Below are 18497 nucleotides of genomic sequence, written 5' to 3' on the forward strand. Positions count from 1 at the left end.
TTTCTCCTACTTCTCAAATTTTTAAATATAGTATTGAGTGAATTTCTAGAAAACATATCTCAATTATTATTTTAATTATGTTTTTATATATATATATATTCTTTTTCTATTGATTTCAATCATACAATTTTTTTATTTTTTTTATAACGATATTTTACCATTATTTTGTTGATTTTTATGATACCATTATTTTGTCTATTTGATTATGTATGAACCTAAATTTGTATAATTTATATTAAAAAATATATTTCTGATTATCTTTTTAGCATTGTATTCTTTGAAATTGTATTATTTATTACTTGTGCCTTTTTTTAAAAGATTGTTATTCTATTGCATCACATGTCATTATAAATTAATCTTATTAATTTTACTATGTATTTGTGTTGTTATTTTTTATGGCTTGACACGGACATAGCCTAAAGAGCTTTAATAAATTCATTAATATTTAAATTTGTGTAATTTTGAATGAATAAATAAGTAAATAAAATATAATTGAAAATTCTACGTCATTTTTTGCCTTCTCTGAATAACTCGTTAATTACGTCACATTCAATGAGATAAACTACCCGGTTGCAACGAGATAAGCACACTTTAACCTTTCGATAACATGTTATGTTAAATAATCCCAGTTGATTAATTGAAGCATCCGATTGAACAAGAAGGTTTAATTCCTCTGACCCTACTTACGATTTAGATATTGAAACTTTGTAATTGATGGTCGTATGGGGAGCTCAATGAAAGAGATTTTATCCCGACTTCTCTACAAGAGATGAACCGGATTTATTACCAAATAAACTGATACAAATCTAAACCACTGTATTTCAATTATAACGCTCAGTGACCTTTGTAAATAATAAATTTGTTAATCACTTTCAAAAACTCTTATGTTACCAAGTGTTTTTTAGAGCATTTATTTAATTTAATAACTATTCATTTATACATTTTATCACTAGCTGGGAAGGTTGTGTAGCATCCGTCATAAAGCTTCTCATAATTTCACAGACATTATTTCCATGAATAATATTTTGATAGCATTCAACATATCCGTCCGAATTAGAATTCTTAATTGAACATTCTAGGAATTGATATAATCATCAACAACAACAACAAACCATCACGCCGTTTCCCCGTAGGGGTAGGCAGAGAAGATAGAACGCCATAACACTCTATCTTGGCATACAGACCTCGCTTCCTCTACATTCATACATCTTCTTATGCACGCACGCCGATTATTCCTACTTTTGACATGTCCATCTTCAAGTATTTGTTGGACTTGATCGTGCCATGTCTTTCTCGGTCTTCCTCGTTTTCTGCATCCATCAACATTTGCATCGTAGATCCTTTTAGTCGTTCTTTCGCTGTCCATTCGCTCTACATGTCCAAACCAACGCAGCACCCCTTTCTTAATTCTGTCAATAATGCATGTCTCAGCCTTACACATTTCACGGATCTCGACATTTGTGCACCTATCATACATCGTTTTACCACACATTCGCCTGAGGGATCGCATTTCGACAGCATTCAACCTACTTTCATCATTATTTTTCCAATTCCATACTTCGCTCCCATACATTAGAGTTGGAACTAGAACTCCGTTGTGAACTGCTAGTTTAGCCTCCTGCGATAAACATTTGTTTGCCAAAGTAGATTTTAGTGCACCGTTCACCCTGTTCCCGGCACTCACCCTCCTTTCAATATCTTTATCTGCCTTTCCGTCCCTAGTAAACATACTTCCCAGGTACACAAATTCTTCTACCTGATTCAGAATATCTCCGTTCACGCTGATCTGACATTTAGTTATATTTTCATCCCTTTCAAAAACCATCACTTTCGATTTATCAACATTCATAAGCAAATCGCTTTTCTTGCATACCTCGTAGACTTTTGTTACTAAGAATTGAAGGTCTTCTTTGCTGTTATCATCAAAATATTAATTTCCACTTCCGCACCTAGTGGTGCATAGGACACTGCATTAGTACACCAACCGCAGGGTATCTTTATCGTTGTCATTACGTGAAGGTAAGATGATCAGTCTCATGCTTCAGGCGCCAGTCCAGGAACTGTAAAATATTCTAGTGTAACAGCTTTCACTGAATACTGCATGGCTCCAAGATACCTATCGGACCTTTGTATTAGGGAAAATACATGTCAGAGAAAATCTACTCTCAGGTCAGCATTTGATTCACGAAGAGGAAAACTTATCGAAATCCGGCGCTCCACAAACACTAGATTTTTTGGAGATCGTACTTTTGCCGTTGCCGGCCTCTCTGCCTGGGCTCCAATTACAATGGGAAGTAAACAGATTTACCTTTGACTGTCTATAATAAAAAAAACAATATGTAATTACGAAAATTAGTTTATTTTCATCGGTAACCTATAATTGAACATATTTAAAAGAAAAAAATGTAGGTATATTCTGATTTTCATACAGGAAACTTAATTTTACTTTATAAATAAAATTGAAGATAAATATTAACTTCCCATTTTATTCGAGGCCTTAAAACCAATTGCCTTCAAACTAACGATTAAGTTACAGCCCCAGTCAGTTCAGATTCTAACCAAAATCTCATTTCTTTGGATTATTATACCCTCAATTTTAAACCAGAAAATATTAAAGCTCAGTTTTGTTTAGTTAGAATGTAAGTTTATGTAGAAAATTGTAAATCGCCCTTGAGGTAATTTTTCACAAAAATGGCGATATACCATCATCATCATTCCCTTTCGCACCTAATGGTGCATAGGGCACTGCTTCAGTACACAAATCGCAGCGTATCTTGAACTTTTTTTTTGTTACGTGAAAGTAAGATGATCAGTCTTACGCTTTAGGTACCACCAGTCCAGGGACTATGCAATATTCTGGTTGTAAAAACACTCTTTCAAATAAATAATTCAAATAAAACATGTCGGGAATCGAACCCGAGACCTCTTGCATGGCAGTCTAACGCGCTGACCATTTCACCACGAGGCCGGCATAAATATGAATCAACCAAATATATTATTATCGGAAATTGAACCCGAGACCTTTTGCATGGCAGGCCACTACAACAGACTGACATCTGCACCATGAGGCCGACAAGATTGAGATATTCGTGTGTAAACGCTTAAAAAAATCACATGTTTTAAACATGGAATGAATAAACATTAATAATCACTTATATGCCAACGATGGGTATATAAACTTGTCTATTAGCATATCTAAATTAAAACAAAGACAACGAACTAGATAACTTAGTCAATTTGGGTCAAGTATTGAGTCTATCTTTCAAGATGCCACCTGTTGAGAGTTATAGAACTGCAAGAGAAGTTGGTATCTTCAAAACGGAAACCTACTTATACTACTATAAAACACTTGCTTTGTTTTCTTGAAACAGTGTATAAACCGGGTACACGGAAACACACCAACCCCAGCAAATCTGGATAGTCAATGAATTAATTGATCACTTTATAAAGTAATATTAGGTCAGTTAGGATTCTCTCAAACCAGTTACTAGCTTTTGCCAGACGTAAACATAAGTTTTTTGAAGCCAGTTACTTAAACATTTCATTTTTTGAAAATGTATAGTTTGTAACTTGTACCAAAAACTCGAAGTTAGTATGTTTTTCTTCTACTTTGTTATGTTTGTCGTATTTGTTGATGCCCATTGGACACACATTTAAATAAATAAATACATTATTAACAGCTAAAAAATGCGGCGTATAAATGAAATAAATTAATACAGAAATGTGCGTGCTGCAAACCAATCCCGGAGATCGGAACCGGAAGAAGAATCACAAATTTAATAAACTAATGAACACAGGTCCCAGTTTAGAATTGAAACAATATGAACTTCTATTATTTAGATGACTACATTGCTAATAATAGTCATGTAATTTATGAGATGTCACATTGTTGTTTGTAGGGGAGCAATATTGAAATGTGTCAAGGGATTATGCGCCTTAAGGCGTGCGACGTGACTGACGGTAGTTTGTGCTCACGGTGCAAATGCCATATCAGATATATGACACATTTTACATAATACATGTGAACGTCGCATCTACATAACAATACGATGAAAGGATATATCGTCGGCGCGAATCCATTACTGCCTGAGTCATTTATTTACATTATTAGGAAATATTATAGGATATTATTTGTAAACCCGGCAAAATCCAAAATCTTAAAAAAAGTAAGATATTATAATAATTTAAACATATTATCAGAATGCAATAATTTAAACATTGTCAATTCAAACTACTTTATTTGTGACAATCTGACTTTCAAATAATTGTTTGTTTTTTTTTTTTTAACGAATCCACATGCTTAAGGAAGTCCTAATTGATAGGCATTATTGACGAAAAACATGTTGAATTTAACTTAACCTAAACAATCTTGTTTACCGCAAACATGGCAACCTGTACTTGAGTATTGCAAAGTTGGCAATCTCCAAATCAACGTATTACTATTATTTATTGAAATAATCATTATTATTTCATTACTAGTTACGTTATAAATATTAACTTGCTTAAAAAAAAAATAAGGAAAAAAAAAAGTTCAAAATATTATTTATATGGATTTTGCCGGGTTTGTAAATAGCATCCACGTTTAAAGCCTTTTTTGAGTTTGTTTTTTTTTTGTAGAACTCTGAATAAATCACTGATTTGAGTCTATTAATTAAATGCTTCGCCTTATAAGAACATTTTCAAATTAAAGTAAGGATGAAGAAGACAAAAGGTTCTTATCCAATTACAATTACACAAGTCTGGCTACTTTAATAATATTTGAACGCATCATGCTTGGACTAAATTTCCTATCGTAAAACAATCTCGCCTCACACTTACTTTCTTCTTGTTTTTCCTATTATTATAATATTTGTGTGGAGGTCTTTAGGCTTCTACGTAAAAAAACAATGCCTATTATGAAGAACCAATATGTTGGGGAAGAAAATGACTTAAAGCGATATTTAAACAAACTCTTATTACACCAGGTTAAAAAAACAAAAGAATGAAAAGTATAATTCATGATTGTCATCACATTTAAATCCTTACAGTGAGAAAATGAAAATAACTTATTAAGCATATCAATTTGCCTCTGCCGTTTTTTTACAAAATTTGAGCACATAGACATTTATGATTTTAATATTGTCCATCGCTGGCCACTACTTTCTTTCATCTTTCCTTTCGGGCAGTGTACGAAGCCCGCGTTGAAAAAACTGATCATTTCTAAACCAAACCACGAATCAATATTATTTTTTTAACTTTTTTATAAGACCACAAGTGTTGGTCAATTAGGCCGTGTATCATTATTCGAATACTGTAAAAATTAAATTAATTTTATGTATTTTACTTAACTACCCTTAAATAATACCAACTGTACAAAACTTTTTGCTTAAGGCAGTTTTAATATTTCAAAAACATTGAATAACGTACCTACCTACTTTAATGTAGTAGTTTATAAATATATACTTACTTATCTGTGAAGCACAATGTAATTCGAAACATTTTAAAAGTATTTATCAAAAATTTGTTTATTACATAAAGGTCTTGTTATACCTCGGAACGCTTGAATGTGAATTTTGTGCTGTCATGTAAAAGCCCTCTGGGCGTGTATAATAATTATTTTATAAATAAAATAAAGCTTAAATATTTTATTTATCTCCCTTAAATACAAAACATTAATTTGAAATTATTTTCACAACTTTCCGAGAAAACTGAAAAAATCCTGCAGTATTCTAACCAGTATTTAATACCATGATGGTTTTTATGAGGTGATGGATTCACAACGACGCGACGAAATGCTACTCACATAGAATATCATAAACTCGTATTTTACAAGGCGTAAATATAATATATGTTACTTTGATCCTTAGAGTAATGGATTCGCGTGTATTAAACTTTTGTAATAATAATTCATACAATGATACTGGTAAACGATTGAAAATTTGGATTGAGAGATTTAATTGAAAAAAACTCTCTTGAGCAACAAATTTGACATTTATCAAAAAGATTTTTGTGTATTTTTTAAATGAATGATTTTTTTTTCTGCTAATGTGTTTTTACGTAGTGCAAGATTGATTTAGTTTTAAAAAATCAATACACAAAACACATTAGAGATAAAATGCAGCGTGCATCGATCTGCTACATAAACAAACAAATCATCACATCGTTTCCCCGTAAGGGTAGGCAGATATAAAAGAATGCCAAATCACTCTGCCTTTGCATACAGATCTCGCTTCCTCTTTATTCATACGACTTTTTATGCACGTGCGCCGATAATTCCGACTTTTTTAATGTCCATCTTCAAGTATTTGTTGAGTTTGGTCATCCCATGTCTTTCTCGGTCTTCCTCGATTTCTGCGTTCATCAACATTTGCATCATAAATCAATTGAGCCATTCTTTCGCTGTCCATTCGCTCTACATGACCACACCAACGCAGAACTCCTTTCTTGATTTTATCGATAATGCTTATCTAAGCCTAACATAATTTACAAATCTCGACCCATAGCAACTATGACGTAGAAATCATAAATATAAATCAAATCAAATAAAAAATAATATGGTACAAAAAAGCTATGTAGAAAAAAAAATACGATAATTGACATCACATTAAAGTGGGTAGCTATAATAAACATTTACGAGTACGTATTTTTGAGATCTATAAAAACGATAATTGAATAGAACGGTCATTATATAAGAAAACGTTTTACAAATATTTGACTTTCGGTTCAAGTATTTTTTTTTTAATTTTTAAAAATAAATATTTCTGTTCTTACGATAAACTCAAGTTTTTTTTTTTGAGGGCATTTTCAACGAGTTGTAAATAACTCACTTTTAGAAAATAGGAATCAAATTAGGGTAAAGTGGGGTTCGAACCTTGGACCTCTGACCCGTGAGTCCACAACAAGCCACGGTACCACAACCCGACCTGACTCGAATTGAATAATAAATTTGTATATATTTTGTTTATTATAGAAATAATAGACGAATGATCCGTTAATTTAAAAAATCACTGGTTTTTTATTTCCATGATAAATTACAAAAATTTTCAGTAACAAACTTGAATATATTTTTGTGTCGACCTCGTGGTGTAATGATCAGCGCGTTTGTTTAGCATGAAATAAATCTCGGATTCGATTTCCGACATGGTTAATGAGAAATATTAATTTGAAAGGGTGTTTTTACACAAGAATATTTTATAGCTCCTGGACCTTAAACGTAAGATTAATCATCTTACCTTCAAGTAACAAAAATGATCAAGATACTATATTTTTTTATTTTATTTATTTCAATTACAAACAGATGTACAGGTTAAATGAATATTTAAAAAATATATATATATATATAAAATGTAAACATAGTAGGGCCTGCCATCCAATTATATGTATTCACTAAATAATACTGTAATAAAGCGACGACGGTTTGAAGTTTAAACTATATAAATAATAAATATACCATATATTAAAATAAGATAAATATGGACAAAACAAGGAGATAGTGGAAAGGAAAAGAAGGAAATTGATAAGGAGTGGTAAAGGATGATTGAAGGAAAGTGAGAGTGGGAAATTGCATTGCAATTGTTGTACCAATGCAGTGCCCTATGCACCATTAGGTGCTGAAAGAGAATAATGATGTTTATCTAAATTGGTATATTTGAATAAATATGTACGAGTGTTAAAATAATTTAACGAACTTTATGAAAATAAAATGGTTTCCATGCATTAAAAATATGAAAATAAACAAGACAAGATTCAAATCGAAATTTGCGTTTCTTGTAAAATATTGTTTTGGTATTAAGCCTCCGGGGCCATAAAATAACGTAACAAAAATACTTACCAAATACCACTGTTCCTTGAAGAGGGGATCAGGAAATATATTGATGGCCGACAGAGCCCTGTAGCGCTGGCCCTGGGCGGCGGGCGAACGCCCCCATTGCGGGTACCCGGCTCGAGGAGCCCTAGGCTCGGCAGTGAAGTCCCGCTTTAAGCGTCGTTTTTCGTGTTGTTGTTCAAACCAATGGATCTGAAAAGAAAAATCACAGGTTAACATATTTTTGTTTAATTTAATTTGATAAAACATCAGCATATTAGAAAATATTTATATATTATAAAACAATGTAATAAACCATATATAGTTTTCTACTCATAGACATGTTTATGAACAACCTATAAATTGTGTTAACATGGAATTTAAAACAAAAAAATGTAGACAACTGAAATAATAGGTATGGTTTGCATATTTTAATTTAGTTATGCAGAAAACGGCCAGTCCACAATTTTGAAAAAAATATACATTTATGTTATTGGATGGAGTAAGGTCAATTCTATGTTCTGCTAAAAACAGACAGAGCTCTTTCATACAAAAAACAGTATTAATCACCTTCTGAAAATTGTGTCGATCACAAAATGGCATATTTCAATTTGCAAAAAAACACCCATAGCACTAGAAATATCATACGGTACTTCTTGTAAGTAAGTAAGGTAAGATTCTTGTTTTTAATGTAAAAAAAAATAGTGTATTTGTTGTTCATTATGTGTTTAAGTCAAAAACATTCCAACTGTTGTGTGGATTCGATTATTCACCCTCTTTAAAAAAGTATTATTATTTCAGTTTCATTTTTTTATGGCTGACTGTTTTCTGCATAACAACGTTCATTTTAGATTCATGTAAACTATTTTAGTAGTTAAAATTCATTGAGCCCCTTTTCAAATCAACTCCACGCACTTATTTGGATCTGGTCTTGGTCTTGTGGCCTCTTTTCAGATTAGCATATTGCAAAAACATTTTTTTTTTATCTGTACTAAACGTTTGCGTTTTTTCTTTTAATTTAAATTCATTTCTTTCAATATCCCCATCACCATCAAAGCAATCTAAGTATTTACAGTCAATTTGTATGTTACCCTTTAAATAATTTTCCAAACTCTGACGGCGATAGGGTATAATCTTAGTTCATTAGCTTGTTAGTAAACCGGAAGAAGAGGATAAGTCCAATCGAGAGAACCAAAACTTTTGCCACCTCTTAACAGGCCAAATAATTCAAACCTATTAAGCCTAAAAAAAACATTGTTCATAAATTCGCGCTATTCCTAGCACCAACCTATTAAAACGAAAACTTATTCAAAACCTGGTATCACCCTAGTCAAGACCTGTCAATCAATCTATCAACCGACCTATAAACGAACCTATCAGCCAACCTTATTAACCCCACGCAATATGAAAACCCAATCCTACATACTAGGACAGCGTCCTCAATAACACACAACGCTGGCGAAGAAGCAGCCCAGCCCGGCCCCCGACCGATACACGCTTCCCAATCCTACTCGTTAGTGTATTACTAGATAAACCCTTTTTCCTTTTACAGAAATAGACAACACACGATTTAAATTTGGTTCTGCATTGCCACCATGAAGATCATCCTCCTGAAATTTCGTTAGAGCCAAAAAACAATGCCCATTTAGATTCCATTTTATTCTGCATGGATAAAGTACGTGTAAGTCAATAAGTAAATTTATAAAAATGTACTGGAAAATTGTAAAACAAAGTATTATAATACAAATCATGTTCAGAAAGTAAGTATTCTAGATTAGAAAAAAATAATTCAGGATATTATTATTACACTTAATGACTATTTTGTCACCAAATTACCATCTCGTTCAATGCATTTGGTGAGCCATGGCACAAGTTTCTTTATGCCCTCCACAAAAAAACTCTCTGGCCAGCTCCTTTACCTATTTCAGAACTTTTTTCTGTAATTTGAAATTTAATTTCATGCGTGCCTTCAGTTAAAAGATAATAATTATCTAAAGGCGCCAAGTCAGGGAAATACAGGGGGTGGTTCAAAAAATGAGTCCATGAGCGCCTTGGTGGCTAAGGCTGTGTGAGGATGGGCTCATCTCATTTATTAGGGATGCTTTGAACCACACACCGTATTTCCCTGAATTAGTGCCTTTAGATTATGATGTTGTCACCTCCCTTAAGGTTTACATGAGTAAATCAAATTTTCAACCTTCGAGCATGTGAAAAATAAGTTCTGAAGAGAGGAAGATTTAATGATCAGCGATCACCCTGCCTTTGTGTAACGTATAATCAAAATACGTAGCGTTTACTTTACTAAAGCAGTGCATGATGTACAATCAGGTGAGAATAAGGGTTTGGTGATGATGAATCCGCATTCAAAAATTGTCTAGCTTATTTATTTGGTCTGTATCAACATTACATATTTATTTATTTATTTAATTTTACAATACGCCCAAGGGGCATTTACAAAAAATATACAGGTAAGTACAAACATAGTGCGTAAAAATTTAAAATATAAACAACGCTTTTTTGTATACATGTAGAAACAATAAGAAGCATACTGCCATGCAAAATAAAAAGTAAAACTTTACATGGTAAAAAAGAAAAAAAATTAAATGGATATAAGAAAAGTAATTGAATTAAAAAGCAAATTTTTAATAACTTGTTAGGAATTCAAACAAAAAATAAATACATGTTTATATACTTATAAGTATAAAAAAAAATGGTATCAACAAATTATTGTTAAAAACAAATAATGAAAATTAGTTAACAGTAAGTATATATTTGAAAATAATATAATATACGGTACACAAAAATATTTGATAAATTAATATTAGAAAGAGATAAGATAATATAATTTTAATAATATGATTTTATAGTTCCGAAAAAATTCGCGGAGTTGGATGCTCGGTCTCACCTTTGCGGGCAATTTTTGACCATTTGCAAAATCTCACTTATATTAACGTTAATAAGCGGACTTAATTTACTTTAGCACGCCATTCTGGCTGACATAACAATAAAAGGCATACAGAGTTAACCCTTTTGTTTTCTCTAACATTACGACCTTTCATTTGCTGGTCCAATGTTTGCCCGCTGTACCCCGAGGATCTTTCAACGGCCCTAATTTCATTTACAAGTTACGGACACAATATGAGACCTTTAATGCGACCAAATACTACAGAACCATGATAATGATTGTAAAGTAATATAAAATGAGATTAACAGAAGTGGAATTCATATTTCTAGTCCGTGACCCGTGTTAAAAGTACTGTAACTACGTTAGTTATAGTTGAAATAGAAGAGCAGGTAACATTTTTGAACGAGTTAAACATTATATTAATTTATCGTGAAAGAAAGATTGTTAGCTTTTGTGCCAAAAATGTCTGCATAAAAGAAAAATAAAAACCTCAATCTTCATTGAAAGTTAAACTTCAGTGAATTTTTTATACTTTACTCAATTAACCATAAAATTAGCGACGTTAATACATGAGTATGTGGGTATTGAGAATTATTAAGGCGATAAAAGGTATTAGGTACGAGTATCATACACATTTTAAAAATCAACCTTGGAAAATAAATATTTGACGCAGGAGGCGAAATTGGCTGTTCACGATGGAGTTCTAGTGCTGACTCTTATGTATATTAGCAAAGTATAGAATTGGAAAAATAAGGATGAAAGAACATTTTGAAATGTAATCTCTCAAGCAAATACATGTATGTGTTAAAATTATGTACGATAGGGGTTGCACAAAAATCGAGATCCGTGCATAATGTAAGGTTGGTTCTGCGTTGTTTAGAAATTTAGAGCAAATGGATTGCAAATCAATGGCTAATATTTACTATGAGATAGACGCAGATAACGAAAAAGACCGAGAAATATATGGCATGACTAAATTCAAAAATACTTGAAGAAATAATTGGCGCGCGTGCATAAGATAGTATTAAAGCAAAGACAGAGTGATATGGCGTTATATCCTCTCTGTCTACTCTAACGGGAACACGGCGCGATGATTTATTCGTTTGATTGTTCGTACATGTACATAAAAAGTAGGTAATAACTTTTATATAAAATGCCTAGCACTCATGGTTTATTTATTTATTTATTAACGCCCTAAGCGTTTTTATATATACAAGGTAGAGGTTAACGATTCACAAATATAAAACTAAAGTTGAAAATTAAAATTTATGCATCAGTATAAAAACAAATGAAAATATTAGAAACTCAAATATCATAATTTTTTAAAATGGTAAATGGTTCTTGAAATTTGATAAAGTTAAAGCAATTTCTGGTTATCAGTGTGTAAGAATTAATGTGCAAGTTTGAATAAGATATGTTAATATCTAAAATAAATATGATGCCTTAATGGCCTATTAAGCACATGTAAATAGATATGTTTGATCAAATCAGGACTATCAAAAAGATTATTTACAACTTTATAGAACAAAAACACCTCGGATTATTATTCTTCCATCACTAATTTTAAGTCAATTTAATGTAGATAAGAGAAGATTATGGTTAATATTTTTTCGCGTTAAATGCACTTTTAAATTTATGTACCAGGAAAATTAATGCTAAATTCTTTCAATTTTTTTCATTTGTTACATTAGGTAGTGTTGAAAGGTGATTAAATTAAAGCATTGTATTCTTAATGACTCATAATCAATGAATAATTTAATTTCTGAATTGATAATATTGATCTAAAATCTTTTGTAGCATCAATATAAATCCAAACATTTGCATATCCATAATTGATTTATAATCAATATGACATCATCAAATATGAAACCACAGTCTTTTATTAATTTAACAGAAGCAAGGGTAACACTGTCGAGTGAATTAAGAAAAGTATGATTCTTTTTTGAACGATTAAATCAAATGACTTAAAACTTACTCACATTTAAGAAAAAGTAATTTACTTTACATCAAAGAGAGGAACAGTGTACATTTTTTTGTAAAACAACGCTATTTGTTCTACATTATGGATACTTTAAAAGAGAGAGAGAGATTTAGATTTTTTTTTTTATTTTTTTTTTTTTATTTGAAAATTTATTTATAAACCCTTACGGATTATTACATTCATATTACAAAAAATAATTTATACATTTTTCGTTTATACTCTGTTGTTCAAGATAATATTTTTTACATCTTTTGAAAAATTTGTCTGAGTCTTTGGTTTAGTTTTGTCTGGTAGTTTATTGTATAATTTCAGTCCCTGGTTCATTAGTCTTGATTGTCCTTGTCTTGTTTTAGAAAGTTGTACATGGTATTTGTCTGATATTCTCGTATTATGTCCATGTTGACTACAATTTTTTACTAGTTTAAGTTCTTCGTCTACAATTATATTAGTGGCTAATTTATGGATAAATTTTGGATCATCGGCAAACATAAAAATCTCTTCATTTAAAAAAATATTAAAAATGTTATTTATGAACAAAATAAACAAAACACTTAAACTTACTTCACTTACTATCTTGTTCTAGAGCTTAAAACTTATCTCTTTCAGTAGACAGTTTGTTACAAACGTATTTATCTGCGTAGGGAAGAATGGCCCATATTTAGTAACATAACGGCTAATGTGAAGTAAACACCTTGCGTGCCGTTAGATTTGAGATTTACGAAACGCAATTTCGGTCAAAGTGCAAATTACAAAGCTAGCTTTATCCTTCAGATCGTTCGACTAACCGCTTGACAAATAGCCCAGTAGGTACTGTAGCAGTTCCCAGTGGCAAGCAGGCGAGAGACAAATAATAGTAAACCGTCCGGCAGATGAGAATTTATTTGGGGCGGGAACCCGGACATCGCCAGTGTTTAAGTGATTTATGCCCGGAGCCCACTGCGTCGCGTCCGCCATACTAGTATTAAATTACTTCATTTTTATATCACGAAAATGCACTGTATGAATTACATAGTTTACTATGAAAAAAAAACGCAAATTTATAAAAAAAGACTAAATAATATTTTGAGAGTGTTTGTTCAAATATTTACAATCAAGTATTGTAATAAATAAGAGCGAATTTAACACAACATGTAAAACTGATCACTCAAACTGGCTTTTTATTTTATTTGATTCGAGATTTATTTTATTTTTTAAAATTTTATTTATTTATTGAAATCTACAATAATACGGTTATAATACTTAAAACTATACTAAAAATTATCTTAAACTTAAAATTATCAATATATGTAATGCGTCATGAATAAAGTTATATTATACAAGAAAAGAATTTGGAAAACCATAAATAAAATGATTAAACATATTTACGAATGTAAATTTAAAATAAAATGAAAAAATTATATAAAAATTTGTAATTTTGGATTCCCGTAAAAACGGTCATTCCATTGGCCACGCCCCTAATACGTCACGATTAATTTATATTTTTTCCCGCTCATTCAAATATATTTAGAACATTGCCACAAATCTTGATGTCAGAACTACCAAGGCCAAACATGTTGCGTTTTTCAAGCAACGTATTTTTATTAAATTATTTTTTTACATTTATGTATGAAAACATTTCTCCACAATATCCACATTGATTTCAAAAACACAATTTATTATTCTAAATCCACCCCGGCAAAGGTACTCGGAACAATTCGTTATTTTTTATCTTGGAAATGGGATTTTTGATCAGTGATTTTGGTTTATTACCTGTATGAGTCCAATAACAATTGTCGCAAAGTCTAAGAACAATAGCGCGTGATAACTACTTTTAACGACTATTTGAATATCTGTTAAGAATAGTATTAGAATATAAAACATTTTGTTTATAACTATTTACTATTTATTATTTTATCCCCAGATAAAGAATGGTTTTTATTAAAATTGGATTAATTAAAATCCATGTGCAGATATTTAATATACAATATATTATATGAAACAGTTTCAGTAGTTTTTTTTTTTTTTTTCAGTTTATTCAAAAAAATATACACATTATTACAAAATTAATTAATTTTAAAGAGAACAAGGTATTATAGTATATTTTGTCCCGATAAACTATTCATTAATATTAAGTTTATATTTGAAGCACTAACTTTGTGGTTATTCATTATAATAAAATACATAAAACCACTTTGTTTTTAACCACTATTTTTTTTAGGTTATTAGCTACGTAAACCTTGACGAAGAAGCTTGTTTGCTTTGAAACCGGTCGATGAAAAATAAAAATTAGTGGTTAAAAACAAGGTTGTTTTATGTATTTTATTATTTTTAATATTCAATAATAGTTTTTCATTGGGTGCTCAGACAATAGTTTTAATTGATAATTAAATAAATAGAGTACAGACATAATATTGTATACGTATAAAATAATAAACATAAAAACATAGTTGATAGTAATATTGTTAAATAGATTTACTGGGAGATAAAATTATTAAGATTAAAATTATTAAATTATAAGAATGATAAAATACATAATAAAATTGGAGCACGCATTTTCATATATTAGTGTGCACTATTTCAAGATGTAAAATAAATCAAATAAAAAGTAAATAATTGCACATAGGTATTACATTAAAGCATGTCCTACCAACGTTTTATTTAGTTCTGGGAAACCGCTGAGCAGTAAATCGGAGCGGATTTTCGGTTGATCATAATTACGTTGTTCAATGAATCGTCCGCCATTTGCTTTAGTGATATAGTGCTCAGCTCCAGTAGGTGAGCAAATACATTACGAGATTTGCAACCGATGAAAAAAATCAGACAGCGGATTAACACCAGTGCAACAATGCACTATTCTTTTGACTATTGATATCCATTGTAACGCATAAAAACAATTTTGATCATAATTTTAATGCATAAAATATTAATAATACGCGTTATTTGAAAACGTTTTTATACAATCTCTCTCAAAAAGTTCAACATTCTTTGCAAATAATAATTTAATAAATTCCCTCCAGGTACCCCAGCGTCAAGTTATTTGAAGAATTCGAGATCTTAGATATAAGGCAATTATATTTTTTTTTTTAAATTTATGTTTTCGAAAGCAAATTATTCTATCAAATCCCAAAAAAAACACTCCCACACTACCAGAAGTCAAACTAGAGGATGGGTCATGGGGTCAATCAGAAAACTCTGGATTCGAGCAAAGAAATTTCAGGTTTCTGGGCTCCAAAATATTTAATATGTTACCCAAACATTGCGAAACCATTACCAGGATTCAATTCAATAAATCGGTGAAAAATTGGTTACTGGGTTTACGTCGAGAAAATCAGAAAGTATACTCAAAAACATTATTACATAATAAATGGTATAAAATAATATTGTATGACTGTATAGTTGATTAACTAGTAGGTGGTAATATTATTGTTTATTTTGCATAAAAATGTCTGCCTTAAAACAGGTTGTACCTAGTTAGGCAGACTAGACATGATCCAGAGAAATCGATTACTTAACTGCGAATGTAGAAGATAAAGTACTTGTTATTTTTCTTAATAAACCATGATAATAATAATTATTATTATTATTTTATTATTATTTTAATTAGTATTAATATTATTTTTATTATTATTATTAATAGGAAAATATCACAAACTATGAATACCTACATTGCTAGAAAACGCGACGTGTTTGGCCTTGGTTGTGGTAACGTCAAGATTTGTGATAAAGTTCGAAAAAAAATTCAATGGCTAGAAACGAATAAACATGAATCGTGACGTATTAAGGACGTGACCAATCAAATTACCGTTTTTGCGGGAATTCGAAATTTAAAATATTTTTTAATCTACTATTAATTACCAAAAAAAAATATTTTTTTACGGGACAATATTTCATAGACCTTTACTACTTTAAAATGTTTTTTAAAAACGTGATATTTCCCAATTGTGTCATTGTTTCAACGTAACGGTTACATCGGGCTTGTACAAAATACGTTTGGAATGTAAAGTAAACATTTTAAGGGTCGTTAAAGAGACCCTCATATACAATACGACCAAGCAAGTTAGTTAGCGTCGTAATGTAACAGGTACGAAATAAAAACTAGGAACATGCCTGTCTTATCAGATTAGAGGTACGGGGTTTAAAAAGGCAAAAAGAAAAAAGGCCACCCCAATTTATGGAGGTTGTAATGGTTAACGTTTCGGTGAGCGATAAGGCTCCACTCTTAGGGGCTGTAAAAACTCTGTCGCTCCCTTTTTGGAGAAACAGTCGTGTATCCATTCTAAATTTTACGTGTTTCAACCCTTCACGTGCTTTTTAGAGAGACATTTATTAAAAAGAAATGCAAATAGTTTTTTTAAGACAGGGATAATTTTATTGATACAACAATAATAACTAACCATCACGCCGTTTTCTCGTAAGGGTAGGCAGAGAACGCCACATCAATTTTTATTTGCATACAGATTTCGCTTCCTTTTTTTATACATCTTATCATGCACGCGCGCCGATTATTCCGACTTTTTACATGTCCATCTTTAAGTATTTGTTGGAATTGGTCATACCACTTTTTTCTCGTTCTTTCTCAATTTCCGCATGCATCAACATTCACTCCATAAATATTTTTAACCAGCACAGAACTATTTTCTTGATTTCGTCGATAATGCCTATCTTAGCCTTACATAATGTACGGATCTCGAAATGAGTGCATCTATCGTACATATTTTTTCCACACATTTGCCTGAGAGATTGCATTTCGACCGCATTCAGCCCACTTTCATTCCTGTTTTTCCAAGTCCATACATCACAGTCGGGACCAGGACTCCATTGTGAACTGCTAATTTTGCTTCTTGCGACAATCATTTGTTTGCCAAGTTTGATTTCAGTGCGCTGTTCATTCTGTTTCCGACACTCACCCTCCTTTCAATATCTTTTTCAGTCATTCCATCCATAATAAACATACTTCCCAGATACACAGATTTATTTAAAAATAAATCAAATATATTTTTTTACCAGAACTTCAACATATAGTATGTTGATATTAGAAATCCAATATGTTAAACTTGAACTCCAATATGTAATATGTTTATGCTATAACTGCAACATGTAATATGTTTTATACTAAAACTTCAATTGGTTATTTGTTTTATATAAGAACTTCAACATGTAATATCGTTGGTGATACTGCGATATCGCGTATATTTTTTTTTTACGAAAATATTTTAGAGCGACAAATTTCTTACAGGGACCAGGGCTCCGATAACAAACGAAAGTTAAGATTTATCTTCAATTTTATCTACAAAGTAAAATTAAGTTTTCTATATGAAAAACAGAACATGCATACATTTTTTCCTTTAATTATATTTTTCAATTTCATGTTCAATTATAGTTTACCGATTAAAATACTTTCAATTTTAATGAAAATATACTCATTTTCGTACACATATATCGATTTTTCTTTATACACAGTCGAAGATAACTTTGTTAACTTGCCATTTTAATCGGGGCTAAAGAGCCGTTAGTTTTAAATTATTGAAATTTTTACTCTAAATAATGAAAAAAAATACTCCATCGGTATTTTTGGTTGATTACAATCGTAAGTAATATATGAACAAAACGTTTTTTAGGTTCTCATTCCAAAAATGTAAATTAATAGTTAAACGGAATTGCAGTCACCTACGATATGTTTTACACTAGAACTTTAACGTATAAAATGTTCTATTCTAGAACTTCAACGTATAAAATGTCTTATTCTAGAACTTCAACGTGTAATATATTCTGTATCAGAACTTCAACATGTATTTATGTTTTGTACTAGAACTTTAACACCTTATATTATTATGTTAAATGCTATAACT

General features: G+C 30.9%; 1 protein-coding gene across 1 annotated transcript in view; it reads right to left on the bottom strand.

The window, feature by feature from the left end:
- Positions 1-18497, bottom strand: part of Fur2 (furin-like protease 2) — a 128282-nt gene that overhangs the window by 89398 nt on the left and 20387 nt on the right. Inside the window, exon 2 of the mRNA XM_088235057.1 lies at positions 7811-7996. Within this exon, the coding sequence (XP_088091183.1) occupies positions 7811-7996 (186 nt within the window). The remainder of the gene's footprint in view (positions 1-7810; positions 7997-18497) is intronic.

Source organism: Micrasema longulum, unplaced genomic scaffold, assembly GCF_059751315.1.
Source record: "Micrasema longulum isolate JH-2025_06_02 unplaced genomic scaffold, ASM5975131v1 h1tg001318l, whole genome shotgun sequence".
NCBI lineage: Eukaryota > Metazoa > Arthropoda > Insecta > Trichoptera > Brachycentridae > Micrasema > Micrasema longulum.